This window comes from Clarias gariepinus, chromosome 12, assembly GCF_024256425.1.
Source record: "Clarias gariepinus isolate MV-2021 ecotype Netherlands chromosome 12, CGAR_prim_01v2, whole genome shotgun sequence".
Classification (NCBI taxonomy): domain Eukaryota; kingdom Metazoa; phylum Chordata; class Actinopteri; order Siluriformes; family Clariidae; genus Clarias; species Clarias gariepinus.
Genome location: NC_071111.1, coordinates 27,577,684 through 27,601,284, shown reverse-complemented (window position 1 = coordinate 27,601,284; position 23,601 = coordinate 27,577,684). Strand labels below are relative to the sequence as shown.

The 23,601-nt window shown below is 36.0% G+C and overlaps 1 protein-coding gene across 2 annotated transcripts; it reads right to left on the bottom strand.

Annotated features, from left to right (window-relative positions):
- Positions 1-2,141: 2,141 nt before the first annotated feature.
- slc13a4 (solute carrier family 13 member 4) lies at positions 2,142-18,793 on the bottom strand. Of its 2 annotated transcripts, none has more exons than XM_053508610.1 (16): positions 18,640-18,793; positions 14,594-14,722; positions 11,571-11,707; positions 10,724-10,899; positions 9,927-9,981; positions 9,813-9,846; positions 9,637-9,711; positions 9,200-9,387; positions 8,050-8,169; positions 7,761-7,862; positions 7,548-7,649; positions 6,867-6,973; positions 6,635-6,777; positions 6,337-6,498; positions 4,461-4,598; positions 2,142-3,328 (listed from the first exon to the last, which is right to left on the bottom strand). In XM_053508610.1, exons 1-16 carry the CDS (start codon positions 18,736-18,738, stop codon positions 3,179-3,181), a joined length of 1,917 nt encoding a protein of 638 aa, XP_053364585.1. In that variant the 5' UTR covers positions 18,739-18,793; the 3' UTR covers positions 2,142-3,178. The 2 variants fall into 2 exon arrangements, with proteins under 2 accessions (XP_053364585.1, XP_053364586.1); XM_053508611.1 differs by having other exon boundaries at positions 9,200-9,384.
- Positions 18,794-23,601: the final 4,808 nt, after the last annotated feature.

Here is a 23,601-nt window from a genome sequence, read left to right as displayed (position 1 = left end):
TTTGTATGAATCAAAATGGTCAGTTTGTCCCTGGTGAGCAAGCCGAGGGCGACAGTGGCAAGGAAAAACTCCCTGAGATGGTAATAGGAAGAAACCTTGAGAGGAACCAGACTCAACAGGGAACCCATCCTCATTTGGGTGAAACAGAAAGCAGTAAATGATCTGCATTTATACAGTGTGTAGGGTGGGAGGCAGTTCAGCTATAATAGCTGATGTTAATTGATGTTAATATGGAGTCCAGGTAGTTATTGAAGACCCAGGTAGACTTGTAAGAAGTTCCAGTCATGAACTATCGAACTGTCAAGTCCCCAGAGAAACAGTTGCCAACACCAGTCAAGGCCAGAACCATTTTCTAGGTAAATGACCAGGATATTAATTCTATGGATTTCTTTACTGAAGCACAGCCAGACTCCAGGACTAAAACTGTAAAAGAGTCGGTTGGCAGCATGAGGACACCACATTTTTAGTTGATACATTGCATTAGCTGTTTATACTTGCTTTGATCAAAATATAGTCTTTTGCATTTTATACTTAAATATTTTGGCGGGGGGCTGGAGGGAGGGGCACAGGGGTGGCTATTAAGGCTCTGAGTTACCTTAAAGACTCTGAGTGGTTCAAGCTCTAGCTCTGCAAGTTTGCTGCTGTTGCGCCCTTGAGCACGGCCCTTAACCTTGTTTGCCCCAGGGGTGCCATATAATGCCTGACCTTGTGCTCTGATCCTAACCTACTAACAAAGCTGGAATATATGAGGAATAAAATAAATAATAATTTCACTGTGCAGTAATGTATATGTGATAAATAAAGGCTCAACTTAATTTATAGTACTTTACTATAGTAAAATGAAATGGAATGGAATGAAGCATGTCCTCTCCTATATACATTATGTCTCCTATGTCATTAATGCCCTTTTACAAATTGTACTGTATGTTGATCTACATCAGGTTCTATTAACAGGTGAAGTGATTTAGCAATCACAAAAAGGGACTTGAGATATTTAAAATGGTTGAGGAATATGACGGTTGATGCTTGAGGGTAGAGGCTTTAATGAACATACTGTAGTTTATATTTTTATGATGAAAAGGAGATGAATCATGATTGCTTTATGTTGTTTATAATTTTGGTGTCTCTTGAACACAGTCTAAAAATGGAATTTATCTCATTTTGCTGTCAAACAATTCACTTATACTTTGCAATACTTAGATTAAAATGTAATACATAAACACCAAAAAAAGTAAAAATCACATAATGTCCCTGGTCCCTCCACACCAACTCCTTGCACAAGGAAGCCCAACAGCGTCCTTTCTTACTAAGAAGGCTAAGGAAGGCCCAGCTTCCACCACCGATCCTGACCACCTTCTATAGAGGGACCATCGAGAGCATTCTGAGCGGCTGCATCATTGTCTGGTTTGGGAATTGTGCCATTTCAGACCGCAAGATTGTGCAACGTATAATGAGGACAGCTGAGAAGATCATCGGAGTCTCTCTTCCCTCTTTTGAAAACATCTATACCAGATGCTGCATCCGCAAAGCCACCAGCATTGTGGTTGATCAGACACACCCATCACACTCACTCTTCACTCTTCTGCCATCTGGAAAAAGGTACCGAAGCATTCGGGCACACACATCCAGCAACAGCCTCTTTTTAACTGTATATGGTTGAAATGACAATAAAAGCCTATTTGACTTGACTTGAGTTGACTAAACAGTCCATGTTTTTCCACATTGATGTGTGTTCTGTTCTATTCTGTTCTAAGTACTTTACAAATGAAGGCACCTTCTGAAGTACAAGGAGATTCAAATTCAAAATTTGAATGGATCTGGTTTGGTTAGTCTTCTGGCTGCTCCTAGAAAGGGGTCACCACAGCATACCATGCCATCCATACAACAACTTGGCACTGGTTTTATGCCGGATGCCCATCCAGTGGCAGGGAATTACAGTAAACCTGGGACTTTCGCATGGGAGGCGAAACACCTCTGAGCCACCAGTGCCCAAAATGGACCTGCTTTATATTTATTAAATGCAAAATGATTAATTATTTTCTTTAACATTATTTTATTATGGTTTGCAAACATGTCAGTTACAAATAAATGTCCTAGCATGTAGTACAAAATGAAACTTTTTTTTTTTACAGTGATTTATGACATGTTTTAAACATTGCAGTGTGTGACCTGTTTAAATGAATGACAATAGTAGTAGTAGCAGTAACCATGACTGGCAGAGCTGGCGACTGACACATTGCAACCAACAGTAAGTGTAATTAAAAGGGGTGAAATTCTTACCAGAATAATCCATGGAGGTGATGGACACTCCTGTAAAGCTCTCAAGTTTCTCTTTATATTTCCACTTATTTTACTTTAGACGCTCTTAGAAATGTTTTTATTAGCTCTGTTAAGTTTTTGGGTTCCTGGGTTAAATCTCAAATAGAGTTCAATAGAAACTAGGCACTGGGGTATACAATCCCTTGTTTAACACACCAAGTACTGCCCTTGATTTGGGGTTACAGAGGAATTTGAGATTCAGCCTTATGTTGGAAACTAGTTTGCTTTGTAGCTTAGTGCAGCTTAGGTGTAAAACAAACAACACATAGGCAATTAGGAATGACTTCAAAGCAATTACTATGTAGACAAAGTGTTGTTTAAGTAGACATAATGCAATCAGATGTTTTTTTTTTTTTTTTTTTGCTAAAAGTGCTCTGTGACTGTTTCTAAATGTGGTTTTTGGCGGGTAGCTGATCTCTTTTCAGTACTGCCGACCGTACCGACCAATTTTCACCCAAGCTGCAACTGAGAGTTAGTTTAATTAACAGTTGTTAGAACAGCTGGGATGTAGAGTGATAGATATAGTTAAACGCCCCAGTGCTGGGTTACCGTCTATTACCACTTCTGAATAACTTGTCCAATCAGATTACTCAGTCGGAACTAACTGTTGCATAATGCTGGCTTGATCTATGTTATACTGTAGAACTTTACATCATTGACCATTTAAACATCTTATGTAACATTCATTTGAATACCAGTCACCATTAAAGAACAGGTGGTCACCATAAGGAGGTCTCCATATTGCCTTGATATTGCATTGTTTTGAAGGCAGTCAAAGAAAAGAAAAAGTGCCACTTGCACCATGTATTTAAAAAGTTGTCCATTCCTTTATATTATTTCAGAAACTCGCACTTATTCATTATGCTTGTGCCGACAAGCTGCTGGTTACATTTCTCATCACCGCCCAGGCAGGGAACTCCGTCAACTGGAAAAGTGGAGTGCCCCATGTGGTTATAGCCAGCATGACCACCATAACTCCAATCAGATTCACCCCGAAACCAGCCTTAACCTTTAACAGAGACACACACAAAAAAATAAAATAAAATAACTCACAGAGTAAACAGAATCATGGCCATTCATTAACAGTTAGATCAAGTATTTACTGTAGTGAGTGACAAAATTTTGTATTTTTGCTTTTGTATACCATCACAGTGGATTTGAAATGAAGCATTCCAGATGTGATTAAATGGTGATTGCATGCATACAGAAAGATAGAGCCCACCAGTATGTGATATGTTTGATGCTGGTCTCTGGACACTGTCGTGAGTCCGTCCAGAACTGCTGCTGTTTTTGCTGCTTGAGACAAGACCTCTGCATTGGAACAATATCACTGATGATAGCCCCGAGCTACTTGACCTACAAGTGCGCCATGCACTCTACTAGAAGTGGAGCTGACAGGCAATGAAGGGTACTACTTCTAGTCCCTGACCTCCGGGCTCTTGGGTTTCTTTTGCGGATCAATTGTTCAAACTTTAAAGTGAAGCAAGGTCCTTCACTGCAATCAGGTATGTACCGGAATCTAAATATTAAGCAAAGCTCTATACACTTCGGAATTCATCCTGCTATTTCTATTGGCAGTCACATAAGAAATAATTGACAGCAACCCAGCTCCATTGGCAGCAATTCAAAGTCGTGCTATAATACCATAACACTGCCTCCACCATGTTTTACAGGTGATGTGTTTATGCCCTCCCTTTCTTTCTCTGTAGTTTTCTTCTCCAATTATTATGGCACAAGTTAATGTTTTATAATAACCAGGGAGACTTTTTATAAAGTTTATTTGAAAAGTCTAATCTGATATCTCCCTTTTTTAAAATGTGTGTATTTACATGCATGAAGGGATCCTTTGATTGCAAACTTTGCCACACGCCCCGTTCCAGTGGGTTCTTGACTTGACTAGATGTTTTGGATGCTGTCTGTCATTCCTTAACAGTTAACATAATTATTTTTATTGAACCCATATAAATAAACATCAACCCTTGATTGCTTCATTTTAAATCCATTGTGTTGGTGTGTAAAGGAAAAAGGAAAAAGTGAAATTGGTTTCACTGTCCACAGACTGAACTGTTTTTGTGTAATTCATTTGTAATAAAAATGGATAATTGAATCTCTTATTCTGTTAATAAACATATCAGTCTTACCATGTCATTGATTTTTAAATGTCCATAACTGAACACAATAGCATTTGGTGGGTTTCCTACAGGCAGCATGACTCCAAAGGATACACACATTGTGGCTGGGATGAGTGTGTACAGGGGGTTTATCTGCAGAGTCTCGGACTGAGAAGGTGACAGAGAATACAAATATTGTATCAGAAACCTTTTAGGACAAAACACGGACTCACATTTCATTTTGTAAAGCAGTCATTGGAATCACCTTTTTAAAAAACGTATAGCTGATTTTGGCATGAAATTATAGCAAAAAAAAAAAAATTAGACTAGTTATTTTCAGGTGGACTATTTCCTGTCGGTCATATTGTTTATATAATTTATATGTAGAGGTGGAAAGTAATGAATTACATTTACTCGCATTACTGTAGCTGAGTAGATTTTTTTATGTACTTCTACTTTTTAAAGTAGTTTTTAAAATCTGTAATTTTACTTTTACTTAAGTATGTTTTGTTTAAAGTATTGTACTTTACTACTTTTTAAATCATATTCACTACTGAGTAAAAAATACATGTAAATGAATGAAAATAAAAAAATAATAAAAATAATAAAAATAATACAACGGGGAAGGAAAAAAAAATTGCACCCCGGAAACCACTGCACTGATTGTTTGATGGGCGTGGAGAACAAACACGCTAAATTCACAAGAACGATGGAGACGGACAAAACAGATGCCAGTGATGCAGACACCGCTGAAAGTGAAATGCCAACAAATTCCTATGAAGCGAAGCAATCATATTTAAGCGACCACTCTGATTTCAAGCACAGCAAAGGGAACAGATTTATTATGTAAGGGTGTTCCATCCCCCATCCCCTGCTGTTAAAAAAAAAAAAAAAAGTAACTCAGTAACTTTCACTCTGAGTAAATTTTTAATGAGCTACTTTTTACTTTTACTTGAGTAGATTTTTATAAGGGTAACTTTACTTGTACTTCAGTAAAAGTTCACCAAGGTAGCAGTACTTTTACTTAAGTACAAAAGTTTATTACTCTTTCACCTCTGTTTATATGATTTGTTTGCCTCTGTTATGACCAAAATTAAAATTGATGATTTATTTTAGTTACATACATTTTTATGCATATATTTTGATTTACCTTTATTTTGTCTTAATGTATGTAGGTACATTTACATTTTGATGGACTTCTCTTGCTAAAAAGTTTTTTTTTTCCCTTAAGCAACATTTCGTAAAGCATGAATGTTTATCACAACATACTTTCATTTATTGTAAACAGGTACAGTATAAAGAAACCCCTGAAGATTCAAGAACTTCCCGTTTCTAGCATGTAGCCAACAAGGCTTTTTTATTTTACACACAGTGCATGCTATTATTTCATATTAGGTTCTATATTTTGTTAATTTACAGTATTACATTTATGTTTATATTGCACAGTGGATTGGGAGACGTTAAATAAACAGTAGCAAGAACACCACTTGTTACTGCCTATGCTAAGAGGAAATTTTACGCAACATGCATAGTATTTTATTTTACACCCTTACTGTAAGGTGAAAGGAAATGGCAAACCAGACACAAACAGCTCCATTAAAAAGTTTTTGTTATATTAAAATTAAACTATTTAGGATCTGATATTGGACAATACTTGTGACACCAACTGCATAGTTAGTTATTCAATTTAATATTAATTTATCTTGATTTTTAAAAAAGACTAATTATCATAATAACAGTAGCTAATATAAACACTTGCTTTTAATACCTTGCAAGCATATATGTTAGAATCTGCATTACTTTAATACACAATGTTTTTGCTCTCAAGTTGGGATTGCATGCTTGAATTTTCTATTTAGTTTGCATTTAAAAAAATCAATATTAAAAGCCTTGTGTCCGTTCTTACCAAAGCAGAAAGAATAGGCAGGAACACAGTGAGAGTTGCAGGGTTGCTGGCGAATTCAGTTACAGCCGACACGAGCAAGCAAGCGAGTAGTGTGACGGCCCACGGTGGCAGGCCGCTCATCGGCTCCAGCTGACGCCCGATCCACATGGACAAACCTGACACCTGCACACATTAATACACCACAGTACACAGTGAGCTTACAGTATTATAATTATGTAATTACATTCATAAACATTTATGATACAAAAATATATATATATACAGTATATATATATAACTGCAACTGATGTTGGCATACCCTACACCCTGCTGCGAGCGCATACCCTGCTCCAACCAGAATCACAATTTCCCATGGCATCAGTCTCAAGAAGTCTTTCCATGTTATCATGGGTGCCAAGGGGTCTTCTTCTTCATCCATCTTATCCTTTTCACATGCACTCACTATGTAAGGACACAAACAGCATTCATTAAATAAACTTATGACCTGCTATATATGGATATTAATAAAGAGTAAGAATGGGAATCTGAACCTGTGCTTTCACTTGAAGATGAAGATGACCAGGGCTTGCGTGCAGGGATGAGGAAGAGGAGGAAGCCGAGCAGCACAGAGACTGTAGCATCGGTTCTGTACCCTTTCCTGTACGACAGAAGTTAATAACATCAGCGTCAGATATTCTGATGGTATAATATTTGGAGTTTTTCATTTCCCTTTTGGCTTTTATACAGTAGTGAACTCTATAACCCCAAGCACCCCAGCACCAGCAAGCTGCCACTGTTGGTCCCGTGTGTAAACTCTTGATAACAGCATGTGCCAACTTGCATAAATGTAATCAACCTGCTTTTTTGTGTCACTGATAGACATGGGAGTTATTTTTTATTAAGTAATGAAGCCCAGATTTATATATTTTATATAAATGTACTTTGTGTATTCAGTTTTTGTAAATTTACAGTGTTTCAATGATTTTATGAAATTGACAATATTTTAAAATAATAAGAATCAAAATTAATCAATTGTTATAAGCACAAGATAATACAGTACAAGACAGCTGTTATCTACATTTTTTGGCCACCACTGCAAATCCACTCAACTGTTTCTCTTTATAACTCATGATTTTACTCAAAGTCTTCCGAATTTATCATCAGACAAAATGTTATTATGATGAACAGAAATTAAGATGCATGAAGAAAATGAGTATATTATTTTTACATACTTCTCAAACAGGAACGTCCAGCCAGGAACAAATCCCGGTTCCCTTGTGAACCACAGCAAGGTCATCAGAATGAAAAAGAGCCCCGTCACAATTTCTGGATAACTGTTTGGTAAAAAAAGACATTATATATTTTACACACCTTCGTACTACATACATTTTTGAAAACCTTTTATTATTTCTAACTGTCAGTGAGAGCTTATGTAGTATTTTTACCTTATGGCACCAAGCTTCTGGTACTCTTCATGGATGCGCTTCTCAGAGAGGATCTCACGCTTGGTTTTGCGTTTCTTACTCCAGGAGCAAGTTTCCTTAAAACTAAACACATTACAGGTTTCAGAAGCTAAAAAAGGTAAGAAAGCTGTCATATGATTGTTTCTTTTAGTTTTTACTATAATATTATATTACTGTACTACCAACTCTGTACTTTTATGGAGGTCATGCACTATTGCACCAAAATTTGCTAAAGTGATTAATTGAAGAGAAAGAAGACATTGATTCTTACTTGCATCCGAGGAACAGGAAGTGGAGCCAAAGCCAGGTTAAAACCAACATAATGAGAGCAATAGGTAGACTGAAGATGAACCAGGTTCCAAAATTGATGACCTTGGCATCTGGGTATCGACTACAATAAAAAAAAAATATATATAATAATAATAATAATAATAATAATAATAATTAAAAAATGAAAAATAATAATAATGATAATAATAACTATAATACATATATTATATGGTGATAAATACATATATTATAACAGTAAATGCATTGTACTATAAATAACCTAAGCAGAAGTATTACATAATTACCTAAGGTAATTATCAGTGATTGGTTTTAACTTAACCTCTTTCATTTTTGTAGATATGTATTCATTAGTCTAGCATTTTTTGTAAATTACTGCAACATCACTATCATAAGCACAATCATGAAGCAGCTGCTTCAGCAGTCCACTGCTGTACTTGTCTTTTGCAGAGAACACAGCATCATCAGCAACTCTTCCCACCCAGGCCACAAACTTTTTTACCACTTTTAATCCAGTTCCGTCCAGCTTCTTTCTCACAACAATCACCCTGCTGAACTCTACTACACCATTAATTCACCTAAACAACTTACACCTAAATACCTGTAAGTTAGTTTTACTTATACAGGGGTCCACCTTTTTTATCAATAATTTTCTTTTTCTGTTTGACACTTATCTGTCAGACTCGCACATCATTTTGATCCATCCTTCTATAGATCATTGCTTCATTTCTTTAAGATTTTTAGGCATTCCCCTGTGCACAGGGGTTGGACTTTGACTAAACCATTTCAACATCTTGATTCTTTTATGTTTCAGCCATTCTGATGTAGATTTGTTGGTGTTTTTCGAATCATTGTCCCATTCTCCCAATTCCGCCCAAGCATAAGCTGTGAGACAGATGGCCTCATATTTGTTCATGGTTGACTCAATGACTGCAAGGTGCCCAGGTCCTAGGTGTTTGCTTTAGCTATTGTTAGAGTCAGAGTACAAAAGACCTTTGCACTTCAATCAATTCACATCAAAGGCTGTTTATTTCCTGATGGATTATGCACCCCTGCTTAAACAAATTCTTGAAATGCAGGATTCTGTTCGCTGATTCAGCAAAATTTAGAGTAATTCACAAGAGACGACTTACTTGTTAAACTGCTCTGAAAAGATGAGATTGGTGGAAGTGCCAGTGATGGTGATGAGGCCACCGATTGTAGCTGCGTATGTGATGCTCAGAGACAGACACTTGCAGATCATGTGATCCAGTTTGGTTGGGTATTTGGAGTCCTTCCACATTTTTGAGCTCTTTGGTACAGGAACATCAACTGAAACCTGCTGTGTGCAAACAATTAGTGAAGGATGATTATTTTAATGAAGATATTCACCAACCTGCTTTGAACTTGAGGTATAGTCGTGATGAGTTTTTTTCTTTTGTCAGAAATTCTGGTATTTTGTTTATTTATTTAATTTATGGTGTCAGCATGTGTGAAATGTTGTGTAAGTTGCAGTATAAAAATGTCAGATTAAGACTGTAGTCAAATTGACTTGCTGTAAGTTACTGTAATCATATGCTGAACTTCTTACAGCAGCTAGATGTCCATTAGTCCGCTTTGGAAAGTCTCTTCCCTGAACTGGCTTCAATGCAAAACCATTAGCTTCCTGTGGGGGAGAAAGAGAAAAAAAATGCAATACGGCTCAGATGATGATGATGATGTAGATGATGATGGTGGTGGTGATGATGATGTAATCATGTGTGTTACCTCAGCAACTGTGCAAATTTCTGGGTTCTTACAACTGTGGAAATAAATAAAGACAGAAAAAATGTTAGAAGAGAAAAGACTTGTTGGAGGAGTTGATAAATTACCTTTCCTTACCTGTTGTCACAATCTACAAGCTCAAGGTGATTTTTGCTCTGGTTCAACTCCTTATCTGCAAAAAATTAAATAAAAAAGAGGTATGGCTTTTACATGGCTTTTAAGATAAACGTTGCATAATAGTTAAACAATAAAAACAATACAATTTATCTTATTACCAGGATTGTTCAAGTCAAACAAGGAATAAAATTTATTGTGAATGACGGAAAAATAAAACGATTGATTACAAAAAGATTACATAAGACTTTAGACTAGCGAGTGGAAAGTCTTATCCTTGAAAATCGGCAGATAACTTGTTGTCAACTTGCAGAAGAGACACATCTGTCTGTGGTAACTGTCCAAACAATCATTTACCAACACCACTTGCACATTACAACAACTCAGCTAAGAGTTATCTCCACATCCTCATACAGTCCTGACCTGGCTCCAAGACATTTCCACATGTTTGGCCCAGTGAAGGAGTTCCTGTGAGGGCAGTACTTCAGGCAGTCTGAAAATACTTTCCTGATGCTATCCAAGCACTAGTGAAGCACTGTAATAAGTACATTATTGTAGCAGGGGATTATACTGTATAAAGAGATAAAGGCAGTTTTGACTCATAATTGTTCTGCTATTCTGCACAATCCAAACTCCCAGTTTGGCCTGAATGCCCTTCATACATTTAGTACAGAGAGAACAGGATTTAAGATTGAACCTGTTTTTAGTGTATAATTCAGTAATATGATGACTAAAATGTTGAATATCTTGAGTCCTCCTGCAGACAAATTTTATGTTTTGTCCAGAATAAATTGTTTTACCGTTTTCATCCTCTTGTGTCTCCACAGTATCCGAGTCATCATGAGAGTCAGCGATGCCAGTGTAAATGAGCTGCTGCAGTACGGCCTCAGCGATGGGCATCACCATGGCTGTAGTGGAGGTGTTACTCAGCCACATGGACAAGAACATAGTGCAGCACATGAACCCTAACACCAGCCTGCAACACATCCACCCAAAACTATTACTCAACTCATCAATTCAGCATGAGCCTGTAATATATCTGCACAAATATACATATACATGTACTGTACACATTCAGCATCATCATAAACTACAGTCTAAACACATCAACCCACTCCAACCCAATTCAACTTGCATAGTATATTCATCTTGTGAAATATACTATATGGCCAAATGGTTGTGAATCCCTGAGTGTCATATTCATATACAATGATTTCCAATAGATTGCAAGTTGTAGCTGTGGGATTTGGTGCTCATTAAGCTACAAGAACATTATTCAGGCCCTAATGTTAGACTAATCATTCGCTCAGTCAGTAAACTATGGAACCATTATAAGGATGTAAGTAGCTCTGAAAAAGGCCAGATAATGCTGAAAATGTATTGGATGAGGAGGTGGATGGTGGATGGGTGTCAATATACTTTTGGCCATATGTGTTAATTTTTTTTTTTTAAAGCTTTTAAGGTTTTAAGATTTTTATCTTAATATGACAATTTATTCCTTATGTCCAGTACAAATTCACTAGCAGTTAAATATTTCAGTAATTTTGACTACAGGATCAAACCTCTAGGAACCTTATGATTGTGTTCAAATGATCTGTGATCTTTTTCAGTGTAATGAATGATATTGTCTGTGCAGGAGGGACATACATTCCAGGTTTTGCTCCAGCTATCATAACCATGCGCAGGGCAATGCGTTTGTGCAGGTTCCACTTTTCTATAGAAGCGGCCAGGCAGATGACTCCCATCAGGAGAAGCGTTGTGTCCTTAAAGTACTCTGATGCGACCTGAAAACATAAACACACAGATTCTTGTATTAGAGAAATAAAATCTAATTTAGTGTACCTTGCTGTCAGGATTTTTTTTCCAAACAAGTTATACGAAATAATAATAGAGGATTATAAGTACTGTATAATCAAATTTATTGCTGTTATTGAGACAGAAAATTTACATTTGCTGTCATGACATTTACATTTGATCAATCATGATGATGTAGTATATATTTTAAAGAAAAAAACTGTTTGTGTTATAATTGTATTGAAAACAAAAGCTAGAGCAATGCACTGTTAGACAATTAAACACTTATAGCTGGTCATACAGTTGTTCCAACCAAAAAATGGCTGTGCGTTTGAAAATGAATGGAATTCCTAAATAGTTAGTGCAACATTTTTTTCAAACCCCTTGTGTTAATGCTGAAAGTCCTGTCTTTGCTTCGGAGGCCAAATGGCAATAAAACTAATTGTTCCAATATTTATGAACTTGGCGGTAATTGTGGTCTGTCAGTGGAAAATGTTTTAAGTAAGAGATTAGAAGGTGGTTTGCAGCTTTTTTGCCAGTAACTTACTATATATATTTTACAGAAATTATTTAATAAAATAGATTTAATAAAAGCATGTAATGCGCAAGAATGTATTGTTTTGTAAGAAGCACAAAAGCACTGAAAATAATTTTCATAATAATAATAATAATAATAATGCATGTGATTTTTCAACCAGCTTGGATAGTGTTTAAAACTTTCTCAATTCTGCTAAAGCATGAGGAAAATACAGTTTTTTTTTTATGATTTGTGAAAAATTGGGTACATTTTGCACACTGCACACTATTGGCCATAACTCAAACTTAACCTGCATGACCTAGTACCGGACTAACATTTACAGCATTCTTCAGACACCCTTATCCAGAGCAACTTATGCTCAAGGGCCTGACTTGGCAGAGGTGGGATTTGAATTTAGGATATTTCGATCAGTGGACCAAGGCCTTAAGCAGTGAACTACCCCTGCACGCTTTGACTTGCTACTGTATGACTGGTCACGGTTACCACACATAATTAGACTGACTTGGTTGCTTAGTCAAGTCTGTCATTCGATTTTAGTCACTTAATTCAGCATGGTTTCTTGTCTGCCATGCGGAAGGCCCGGGTTTGATGCCTAGCCAATGCCCAAACCCCAGCCAGTAGATGCAGTGCCAGTTCTAAGCCCGGATAAAATAGGATGGTTGTGTCAGAAAGGGCATCCGGCATAATACCTGTGCCAAGTTGTTGTACGGATCAGATGGTCTGCTGTGGTGACCCTTTAAAGGGAGCAGCCAAAAGACTAACAACAACAACCTCTATGTTTCATTTGTTTTCTATGTCTTAATAAAGCTCAAATAACTAACAGATACGCCAAGTTAAAGTTTGATGGGCATTGTATTAAATATCCCCACAGCTGTACGCAGTGTGAAGTGTGTGTGTGTGGATGTGTGACAAACAACAGCTGTGTTGTTAAAAAAATTATCTCTGAACCAAAGTGTTGGAAAAATAAACATAAAAAAAAAATCCCTTTCACAAGAGTTTTAAGATGCCTTTGTTTGCACAGTATGACTTTTAGATGTTCAGCACACTACAGTCCAAAAGTCTTGGTCAATTAATATTTTTTTAGCTAATCTTTTTACATTTTTTTAAATCATGGTTATTCCAATGTTCATGCCTTTTTATGTTTTAAAAACTAAAATTATTGATTAATTTTAGCGGGTATCTATAAACAGTAAGCACTGCAATGTTACTGTTTCTGCAGTCTGGTATAGTATTTAATGTTATGCAAACTAACAACCAGCATCATATAATAAACAGGATGAACATGGGTTCGGGTAATTATAGTACAGATTGTACATGAGTCAAAAACACATTAAGATGATTGTAAATTTATACAAAGTGTTTTAGTATCATTTGGTATCACTTTTGTAGCAATGAGTTGCTCAACCCTTGCTACACTTAAGCAGACAAAGACAAACTTAAAAAAAAAAAAATAAACATTTAAGTGACACGTTTCTTCTCATTTGCAATAAATTGTTTATCTAAAGGGGCCAAGGGTTAAAATATTATTTAATAATTTACATGTCTTGTCTAAGATGCATTTTGATTAATATACTGTATTGTATGTTCCAGAAACACACACACACACACACACACACTAGTGCTTCTTTTACTTATACAGGTGTACTCAGCAGTATATCTGTGATTTGATGCTGAGAGAATTTGACAAAAGGTCGAGAGCTCATGGCTGAAATCCAACAGTAAACCATTGGTAAGATCATCTGAACATCATACTCTTTCTTACTCTCTTTCTGTTTCCAGTAAAAGTATTTATCCCTAGTGATTATTTGTCCTTTAGCTGTATTTCAACATCATATTTAAGAATATTAGAATGGTGTTTTTTATAGAAATAGTTACATTAATATTTTCTTACAATTAGATCAAAAATCTACAGACTTCATTAATAAGCATTCACCCCCTCAGTGTGAATTGTTCTTTAGGAGCAGTTACAGATTTGAGTTGCCATGTAGTTTTCTTGTGTCTTTATTATTTAGCACATTTTTAAAATGCTTTTTATGTTTTTTTTTTATGAAGAATGTTGATGGATGGCAGTTTTCACGTTATACCACAGATTTTTTTTTATTGGATTTAAGGCTGGCCTTGATGCAGCTATTCCAAAACTTTTTCTTTTTTTTTAAGAAAAAAAGTTTAATTCTACTTGATGTGAAACAAATCTAGAGTTTTGCAGTTAATTCTGGTTCGAGTGTATGATTTTGTCTAATATCTTGACTCTACGTTATCCATCCAATGTATATTTTTAAAAACGCATTTGAATTTTTTTTATGTTTTATTACAAAATGTAAGCTTATTTTTTACTCACCTCACTTGATTTGAGAACCCCAAAGAGCGGGAATAAAAAGGCTGGGACCAATGCTGCAGCCCCCAAGGGCACTGCCTCTGACACCCAGTACACTGCTGTCACAATCAGCACATAGGCACAGGAAGACTCCTACAGAGATACAAACACAGCACATGTCAGAAGTCTGGACACCACAAACTGTTACATTTTAGCAGCACAACTATGTACTCTGAATGATACATGTAAACAGCTTATATTAAATTACCTCGCTGAGTGTAATATTTTTTTCCTTTTTTTATAATACACTATTAACACCACTATTACACTATTAACACTGATTATCAATTACTGTATATATCAGTAAACTGATGACTGAATAATGGGCACCCCAAGCTCAACCATGCCCACATGGACCGAAGACTGGCCAAAGAGCCTAAGGCGCCCACTTGGCCTCCAAACTGTCTAGATATGAACCCCCAATTGGATGTTCTGGACAAACAAGGTTAATTCACAGATGCCCCACACCACAACCCACAGCACCCAAAGGATCCACTGCCAACCTCCTGGTGCCAGACACCACAGCACAGGTCTTATGAGATGCTAGAGCCACTCTGGTGGAAACTAAAAGGGAAACCCAAAACTTCTATGGTTTGAATGTTACAGTTTTCAATGTTGTGGCTGATTGCGGTATTTCTTTATTTGAGAATATATATGGAAATAAATTTTACATTTAGGATTATTCCACTGGCATATTTATTTTCAGCAAATTAAATTAAAATTATGTAAGTAAACCGTGTAAAGGTGAAAATTAGTAAAAGAAAAGAAAAAATCAAAAAAAGGAACCACCAGATCAATTGTATGTATATTTAAAATGTTTTAAAGCATGTGAATATTAGAACAATGTGGACTTCAGAAGGATTTCATGCATTTGAAACATAAAACACATTTTATATACAACACTCAGTGACTTGGTGGCTGTTAGTCCAACCGTGCTTTCATTTTTATGGTTTTTAATGAAAAAGTTGTAACTAGTAACATCCATCCATTAATGTCTGGACCATGGAGACCAATAGTGATTATTGTATTTATTCCCATTTTCACAACCGTGGTAGGACCTCCAGTCAACATTCACACACTACAATCTAATTATTCTAATACAAGCCTAATCTGCATGTCTTTGCACAGTGAGAGGAAACCAGTGTACTCGGAGGAAACTCACTAAGCATGGAGAGTACAAGTAAAATCCATACACACCAACCCAGAGGCAGGAATCAAACCCAGTCCCTGGAGGTGCAAGGCCACAGTGCTAATCACTACAACACAGTACCGCAATTGGTAACAAAATGTATGTATTTGTAAGTATAGAATCAGTGTTACACAGGCTCCTGTTATTTACTCCTACTGTATACTTCCAGATATTTGTATATTAAGGACTGCTGTGACTACCAAATTATGTAATTTCATTTCTGGCACTCACATTTTATTGTTTCTCAAGTTCTGGGCACTATCCTGGAACAGTAAGGAAGTTAGTCAGGTGATTTATATTCATGTATTAATCAGGTTTTATAACAGATGAAAGTAGTCAAGCAGTGTTTAAACCTTCTCAAGTATTTCTCTAGTAAAGCAGGAAATTATTCAAGTTATTTCATTTATATGAATGGAGTCTAAAAGAAGCTTTTCTGTTTTTTGAGCTAAAATGCACATTAATCATGTAAACATAGTGATTGTGGCTGGTAATCTTTTCACAGCCAGTAAGACAAATTAAAACTTTGCTTAGCATGCACTCACACCACTTCCAGCACCAGCTCTCATATGTGGTCATATCTCCTGCTGACTGTACCCAAGCTCAAAGGTGAAGGCACGCCACAGCAATGTGCTCTGCTGGCAGATTAAGCTGCAGGCCAGCACATGCTGTTTTGTTGGGCTTTAATCTGTTTCTTGTTAATCAGTTCATTCCAATGTGATTGGTTTAAAATATATTGTAAGGAGTCTGATATTCACATTTTTCAAGGGTTTTGTTATCTCATTACAATCATTCTATGACACTGATTTTGTCAGATGTTTTTTGTCAGAAGTAGGAGAAAATGAATTGTCTGCAGTTAATCACTGAGTAAATGTGCTAATGGTTGGATTTAGTCAGAATATACATTCCTTTAGCAGTTACTAGAGCATTCATTACATTGAGTTATGGATAATAGTGGGTTCTTGTTGGATTAGGTCTTTATTTGCTCATTATTCTGCCACAGATCAGCAACTAAAGCTATCTCACCTTTAGTTTCCCTTTGTGATGACAGTTTAAACAAAATGTTAATCTAAAGGTAGGAAAAGAATTGATCACGTTAACCAAAACTGATTTGAGCTGAGGGTCAGACTGATTATCATTATCAGCCACTCTGTTTGTAGATGTTGATTTCACTGAAGTAACTGTTAAACAATTGGGGGGAAAAGCAACTAAAATGAAGAAACAGCTGCTTCTCACATGATACCAGTGAGCTTTCGACTCAGAATAGACCCAAAAAACATCTGCATAAATATATACAAACAACATCTGCAGAAGCTGCTGGTGTTTCAAATAAACAGTTCTGACAGCAAAGCAAGATGTTTTACAGAACATCAGGAGGGGGCATGGTCGTATCCTGTAAAGCATTTTCACAACCTCTTCACTTGTAACCTTTCCAGACTGGTGAAAGTTTCTCTTACTCTTCACTTAAAGTTGACAAAAGTATTTGGTCAAACCTGATATTTATTAAATTCAGGTGTTAGAATTCAATCAGGGTCCTTATCCCCATTGAAGGGCAATCTTAACTAAGGGCATGCCAAGACATCTTGAACAATGCTATGCTTCCAACTTTGTGGCAACAGTTTGGGGAAGGCTCTTCTCTATTCCAACATGACTGTGCTCCAGTACACAAAGCAAGCACTATAAAAGACATAGTTTGATGAAGAACTTGACTGGCCCTAACACAGATCCCTGACCTCAACCTCATTGTGCACCTTGCTGGATGAACTGGAATGGAGATTGCGTGCCAGGCCTTCCCGTCCAACCAATCAGTTCCTGATTTCATAAATGCTTTACAGAATGAATGGCTACGAATTTCCACAGAAGCACTGAAAAATCATGCTTTTACAACTGCAACTCCATATTGAAGTATATGTATTTTGATATAATGTCATTTCAGGTTTGGACAAATACCTTTCGTCTATATAGTGTAGTCTATCTTATAGTGTCAAATAATATGTAGCCTGCCTGAATCAGGTTTTATAACTGATGAAATGAATCAAGCAGTGTTTAAACCTGCCCAAGTATTTCTCCAGTAAAGCAGGAAATGAGTCCAATAATCTGAATAAAGTCTAAAAGGAGCTTTATTGTCCTCAGTGTACTTGCTTTTGGCTAAAATGCATGTTAATCATGTAAACGCAGTGATTGTGGCTGGTAGTCTTTTCCCAGCCAGTAAGACAAATTGCCACTTTGCTTGGCATGCTCTCCTTTTATTAAAGCGTTTGAAGAAAAGCTCGGAGCAAAAATAAAATACACCTGATCCATGTATTCAGCGACACAGAGCGGGTATTTTTGGAGGACTTGAAACCCCAAACTGTGTAGAACAGAGTCAGTGAACATGACTAGGACTTAACAATGAGTTGGAGATGCGCGAGATAGAGCGCGCGCATCTAAGGAGTTATACCGAAGTCCGTTAGTGCGTGAACACGCGCGGAAACGCGCGCGAAAGTTTTCGGCTTTCATTGTATTATCCCGTAGTTTAATTAGTTACATATTATTATTATTATTATTATTATTATTATTATTATTATTATTTATGGTCCACATTGTTTGTAGGTGAAGCCGAATTACTAGAAAGAATCGATTGTGTAAAGTGAATCATCTCCCTAAACGACTTTACTGTGTATGGTTATTAAGTGATACCTTATCCATGTGATTACCTGCGAGTGCTAGATGCTTAACATTCAATAGATACTAATTCATAACTGCTGTAATATTAATAAAAAAAAATCCTAGCACAGTTTTGACCTATTGTTCAGTAGAGTAGATTAGATGTAAGGATACTCACACTGCTCGGATGGATGAGAGGCAGAGGCAGCAGGGACAGAGGGATCATGACCACCAGAATCAGTTTCCTCGCCAGCCACAGCTTTCTAAACAGCTCCATTCTTCCTGTCCCCAGGTCCACCTAAGTTTTCTGTGTTTTGTGTTCTTTCTTTAGTTTTTTTTTCCTTCCCTTAAATGTCCACAAACTTCAAGTTGTTTTTTTCTCTTTGACTAAGTGCGCTGTGATTTCTTCCAGGTTATAACTAATAGAATGTGACTTCCCGAGCCACTCAGTCTACTACAAAAATAATGTTCCCTTTATGCATGATTAAAAAAAAAAAAAAAAAAAGTTTGTCCTTTGGAAGAAGTCTGAAAATTTTGGCTGCATGAATATAAAAGTGCAAAAAGCTTGTTCTTTGGTGTATGTTTCTCACCAGTCCACTCATTCAGTCTCTTCTAAGTGTTCTTATCTGTTTGTTCCCATTTTCGTTCTTTTTAACCTCCAGAAAACTCCAGAGCGTGTAGTTCTCATTAGGATCTTATATAAATCTGTGCCAAGGGGCAAACGTCTTAAACCGTGGCATGATCCCGCCTTCTATTCTGATTGACCAATCAGAAACCAGTATTCAAATGCTAATCAATCAGTCAAGCCACTGAACAGGGTAGATGAAGAGGGAAGGTTTTCCCTCTTATAATAATAATAATAATAATAATAATAAACTTCAGTGTTTATATATATATATATATATATATATATATATATGTGTGCATATATATATATATGTGTGCATATATATATATATATATATATATGTGTGAAATAATAAATGCAATTAATCTTTTTTAGAAAAAGCACGAGTAAGTTTTTGAGGAGGCTATAGATATTTCCTCAGAAATGGATCTGCAACAATGTTCATGCCCTGTAACTGGGGGCGGAGTCATATCGAATGAAACCACGCCCACAATCCCATTTTCCACTAAGACATTAGTCATAACACCACTAACTAAAACAAAAAGATATAACAGAAAAAAATATATACACTGGTAAAACATGTATTTAGGATATACAGAATGTCATGTTTCTGATTAAGGATATTGCCAAAGGTGTAATTAATTACATGGTTTTATTTTACTTTTCAACCCTAGTTCCTCACCTTCCACCCTCAACAACATGAAATCTCCTTCTTCTCCAGAAAACTAAAAACAAATCCAAATAAAAGAAAGTTTTTGTCTGTACATTGGTCAGAATTTACTCTTTCAATGATATCTTTGCATTTCATACATTGGAGGACCAGAAACCAGTCTCTGTCTTCTGTCTGTGTGTCTGACAGAATTTAATTTAACTTTGGTAGTCGTTCTCTATTTGCCTGAGGTTAAACCTGCACCATAAATGAAGTTAAAATGTTCAGTAGAAATTATGAACAGTTTTGTGCCAGATTAGAAAACACAAGTTTGGGCAGCATACTGAGCATACCTCAAACTGTGGGTGTCTTAAATCAGTCGCTGGACAGAATTTATTGCAACTTTTACAATACTTAGATATCTGCCTGAAGTTTTACCTCCATCATAAGTGAAATCATAATGTTAAGTAAAAGCGATGTTATGAACAGTTATGTGCTTTAAAATAAGTTACTAATAAGCTACTTGCTCAATGAACACCAACACCTGCAACAATAGATATTAATTAGAAAAGCTTAACTTAATATTTTTACTGGGATTAGTTCATCAGCAGAAATAACAGCGCTGAAGTGGTATAAGTAAATTTAAATGCATTGGAGTCATTTTAAGACAAAACATAATCTTTATCTGATCTACGTCTTCGATTTCTCATCTGTGATTTACTGTCTGAGTACCGAACAGGAAACAACTTAGTGTAAACAATATCATCTTACAAACTTTATTTATTTGTATAATACAAATAATAATACAAAAGAGAGTTCTGCTGTACAGAAAGACAGACAGACATGTATGTTACATTAAAGCAGATCAGCCTATTTTTAGTTTTAGCTTTTTAACTATTTCTAAAAACCATATTTTCCATAAACAGCTGGTATATACGCTAGTTGGTAATAAATTAAACAGTCCAGCTAGAGTAGAAACGTGAGATGATATCAGACTGATTATTATCATAGTTGATGATAAAATTGATTAAGACATTCTGGTTAAGTTATTTCTGGTTAAGACAGACACCTTCTTGTGTAAGGTTAGTACTAAATCTTTTATACACAATTTGTATAGAGAGTTATTATGGACAGTTTCTTTGTAAAATACTAGTGCAGGCTAATCATCAAAATTATTTGTCATTTGATCAAAGATTTTGGCTGTAAGAAAGTAAAGAAGCCTTTCCACGCTTTGGGTCACATTCAGAAATAAAGGCATCGTATTGTAGTTTTCTACCAAATAATCTTCAGTAGTTGAATCTCGATGTCTAAGGCAAAAGACCTGGAAGGCACTATATCTTAACCTATGCTATTGCGTATCTTATGGAAGACACTATACAGTATCTTATCCCTTCTTTCTTCTTTTCCTTCTGGGTCTGTCCCATCGCTATTTATTAAAACAGTGATTTTTATTTTGTTTTTGTCTATAGGTTGTTAAGGTCAATAAAACTATAGGCACAATAATAAACAAAGAATACATGGCTGTTTTGGATAGTAGGAAACAAATGTGTTGTGCTTCAGGACCAGGGCATAAACATAACTGTGTTATGCTGTCACACATGTTTTTGAAAACTGAACAATTTATTACTGTAAAGTGTTAATGCTTACAGTCCTTTAAGCTACAGTAACTGTGTGAATTATGATCTACATCAGGGGTCTCCAAATTAAGTCCTGGAGGGCCAGTGACCAGCACAGTTTTAATTCACCAACACCTAAACACACCCACTGAACCTAGGAATTAATAGATTAGTTAAATCAGTTGTTTTTGGGAAGAAGAAAAATTACCAAACGGTGTTGAACACTTTCCCTCCAGGACTGTACTTAGGGACCCCTGATCTACATCTATATCTATACGTTTCAGTATATGAAACATTTCCTACAAGAGTCACTAGAAGTAAAGTTTAGTAGTTACAGTGCTAATGCTTGTACTACTATTACTTTATTAATTTCTTAATTTAAGAACAGTATGGTGAGCCTCTGCTTGTTCTCACCCAGAGTTAATCCAGAACAAAGAAAAACAGTAAAACTCTCCTCATACTCTGCTTAAAACAGCAAAACAGCTGCTATTCCTGTAAGCAGATTAATCTGCCACAAGAGATTTTAGTGGTGTGGCATTTACATATTTACTGTTAATAGCACAGACACTGAAATGTGAGAGTTTTTCAGGTCCAAAAACTAAAATTATTATTATTATTATTATTATTATTATTATTATTATTATAAATCATTTATTGTTTATCATCTTTTTTTGAATAACCATGGATGGCTCCTTTCAAAGAGGGGGTCCCGCATCAAACTATTAAAACAGTAATATTTATCATTACAGGTATCTTACTGCTATAAAGTGACATTTCAAATATCAAACCCACATGTACTGTATCAGTTAACAGTCACTCACTGTCTCACTGTACACCTAAAGTATGTCAAGGAATGTATTCATTCATTCATCTTGTTCTGTACAGGGTCATGGGAAGCCTGGAGCCTATACCAGGAGACAAGAAGGGATACACGCCGGCCATTTTAAGAACACCAATTACTTAACCAACAACAACAACAACAAAATAATAAATAAACAAACATCCTTTATAAAATACTTAATATACCTTAATAATGATACATAACAACATATTCAATACTTATCATAAAAATATAATTATTAGGATTTAATTCATGTTAGTGTGATTTTTGTAAGTGTTCACTTGTGCTTATATGATGTTTATGTCCTTCCTTGATTGTGTTTTCCCTTCCATCCATTGCCCTGGGGTCATATGTTGACACCTCACCATGAGACTAATATAAATATGGCTTTTTTACATACTGAGTCTCCTGATTTCTTTAACTTTAAATTCACTCATCTTGACCAGAAGGATTTACAAAAGTTTTGATAACCCCAGTGGAACAGTGATGGGCTTTGACTGCTGTGACTGATCCAAGGGACAGCAGCATTATCCGCCTTGGTTCTGGGGACTCTGAAGGTCCTGTGCATGATTGCACTGGTGAGTTCCATCCTGTTAAAAGAACTTGCTGCTAGATGACTATAGATGAATCAGTAAAACTCTACTGTGAAATCTTCTCAGTACTGAATGAGTAAGCATTTGTATTGGTTTGGCAATATTGCAACATGATTTCAGGATCATAGGAATGAGAAGGAACTAGGGCAGATGTTGGATAAATTGTGTAGCAAGAAAAAAATGAAAGCTTTGCAAATATCTTAAGATTAAGAATAAGGATAAATTAACTAAAGCATAATCTTTTTCTGCCTCGGAAAAGCGTGGAATAAGACCTTGAGGTATTTAGACAGTGGCATGCTCTTAAATGCAATCATTTGCTGCAGATAGAATGAGAGAAGTGTGAGAGTGATAAAAATATTAAAAAAAAAAAAAAAAACTGGTGCAAAAATGTGATAATCATAAGCATGCTGCTCTCTCCGCTCAAAAGATGTCAGAGCAGTCTTAACATTCCATTAACTCTCTAGAAGGAAAACAGGCAGAAAAACTATCTCTGTCTCAATCAAAGATATTGTATTTATCTCTTTCCTACAGTAGTTGTGACTGTCGGATACTATCAAGAAAGCTGTCAGAGTTTAAGGATTCAGACCCTGGCTTAGATCTGGCAGTTAATGTGATGCTGATGGCTTTTGGTCCCCCCTCTAAAAACGCTAAAAGTAACAATGACATGTACTGTAAGTCGCTGAGCTCTACACAGGTGTAATGTATGGAAAAAGATTAAAAAAATACCAGAGAAATGGACATGGTCCATGCTTGACAAAAATGACACAGAAATTTTAGTTCCATTAGATTTCCAACCTCTGGATGTGATTAACA

Bases quoted from the DNA above. Each gene is read 5' to 3' on its own strand.
- slc13a4 (XM_053508610.1), bottom strand. From the start codon at position 18,738: ATGGAGCTGTTTAGAAAGCTGTGGCTGGCGAGGAAACTGATTCTGGTG. The intron at 10,900-11,570 runs GTATGTCCCTCC...GATGTGTTGCAG, and splicing joins GCTGGAGCAAAACCTGGAAT to GCTGGTGTTAGGGTTCATGT. The intron at 3,329-4,460 runs GTAAGACTGATA...TCTCTGTTAAAG, and splicing joins ATTTAAAAATCAATGACATG to GTTAAGGCTGGTTTCGGGGT.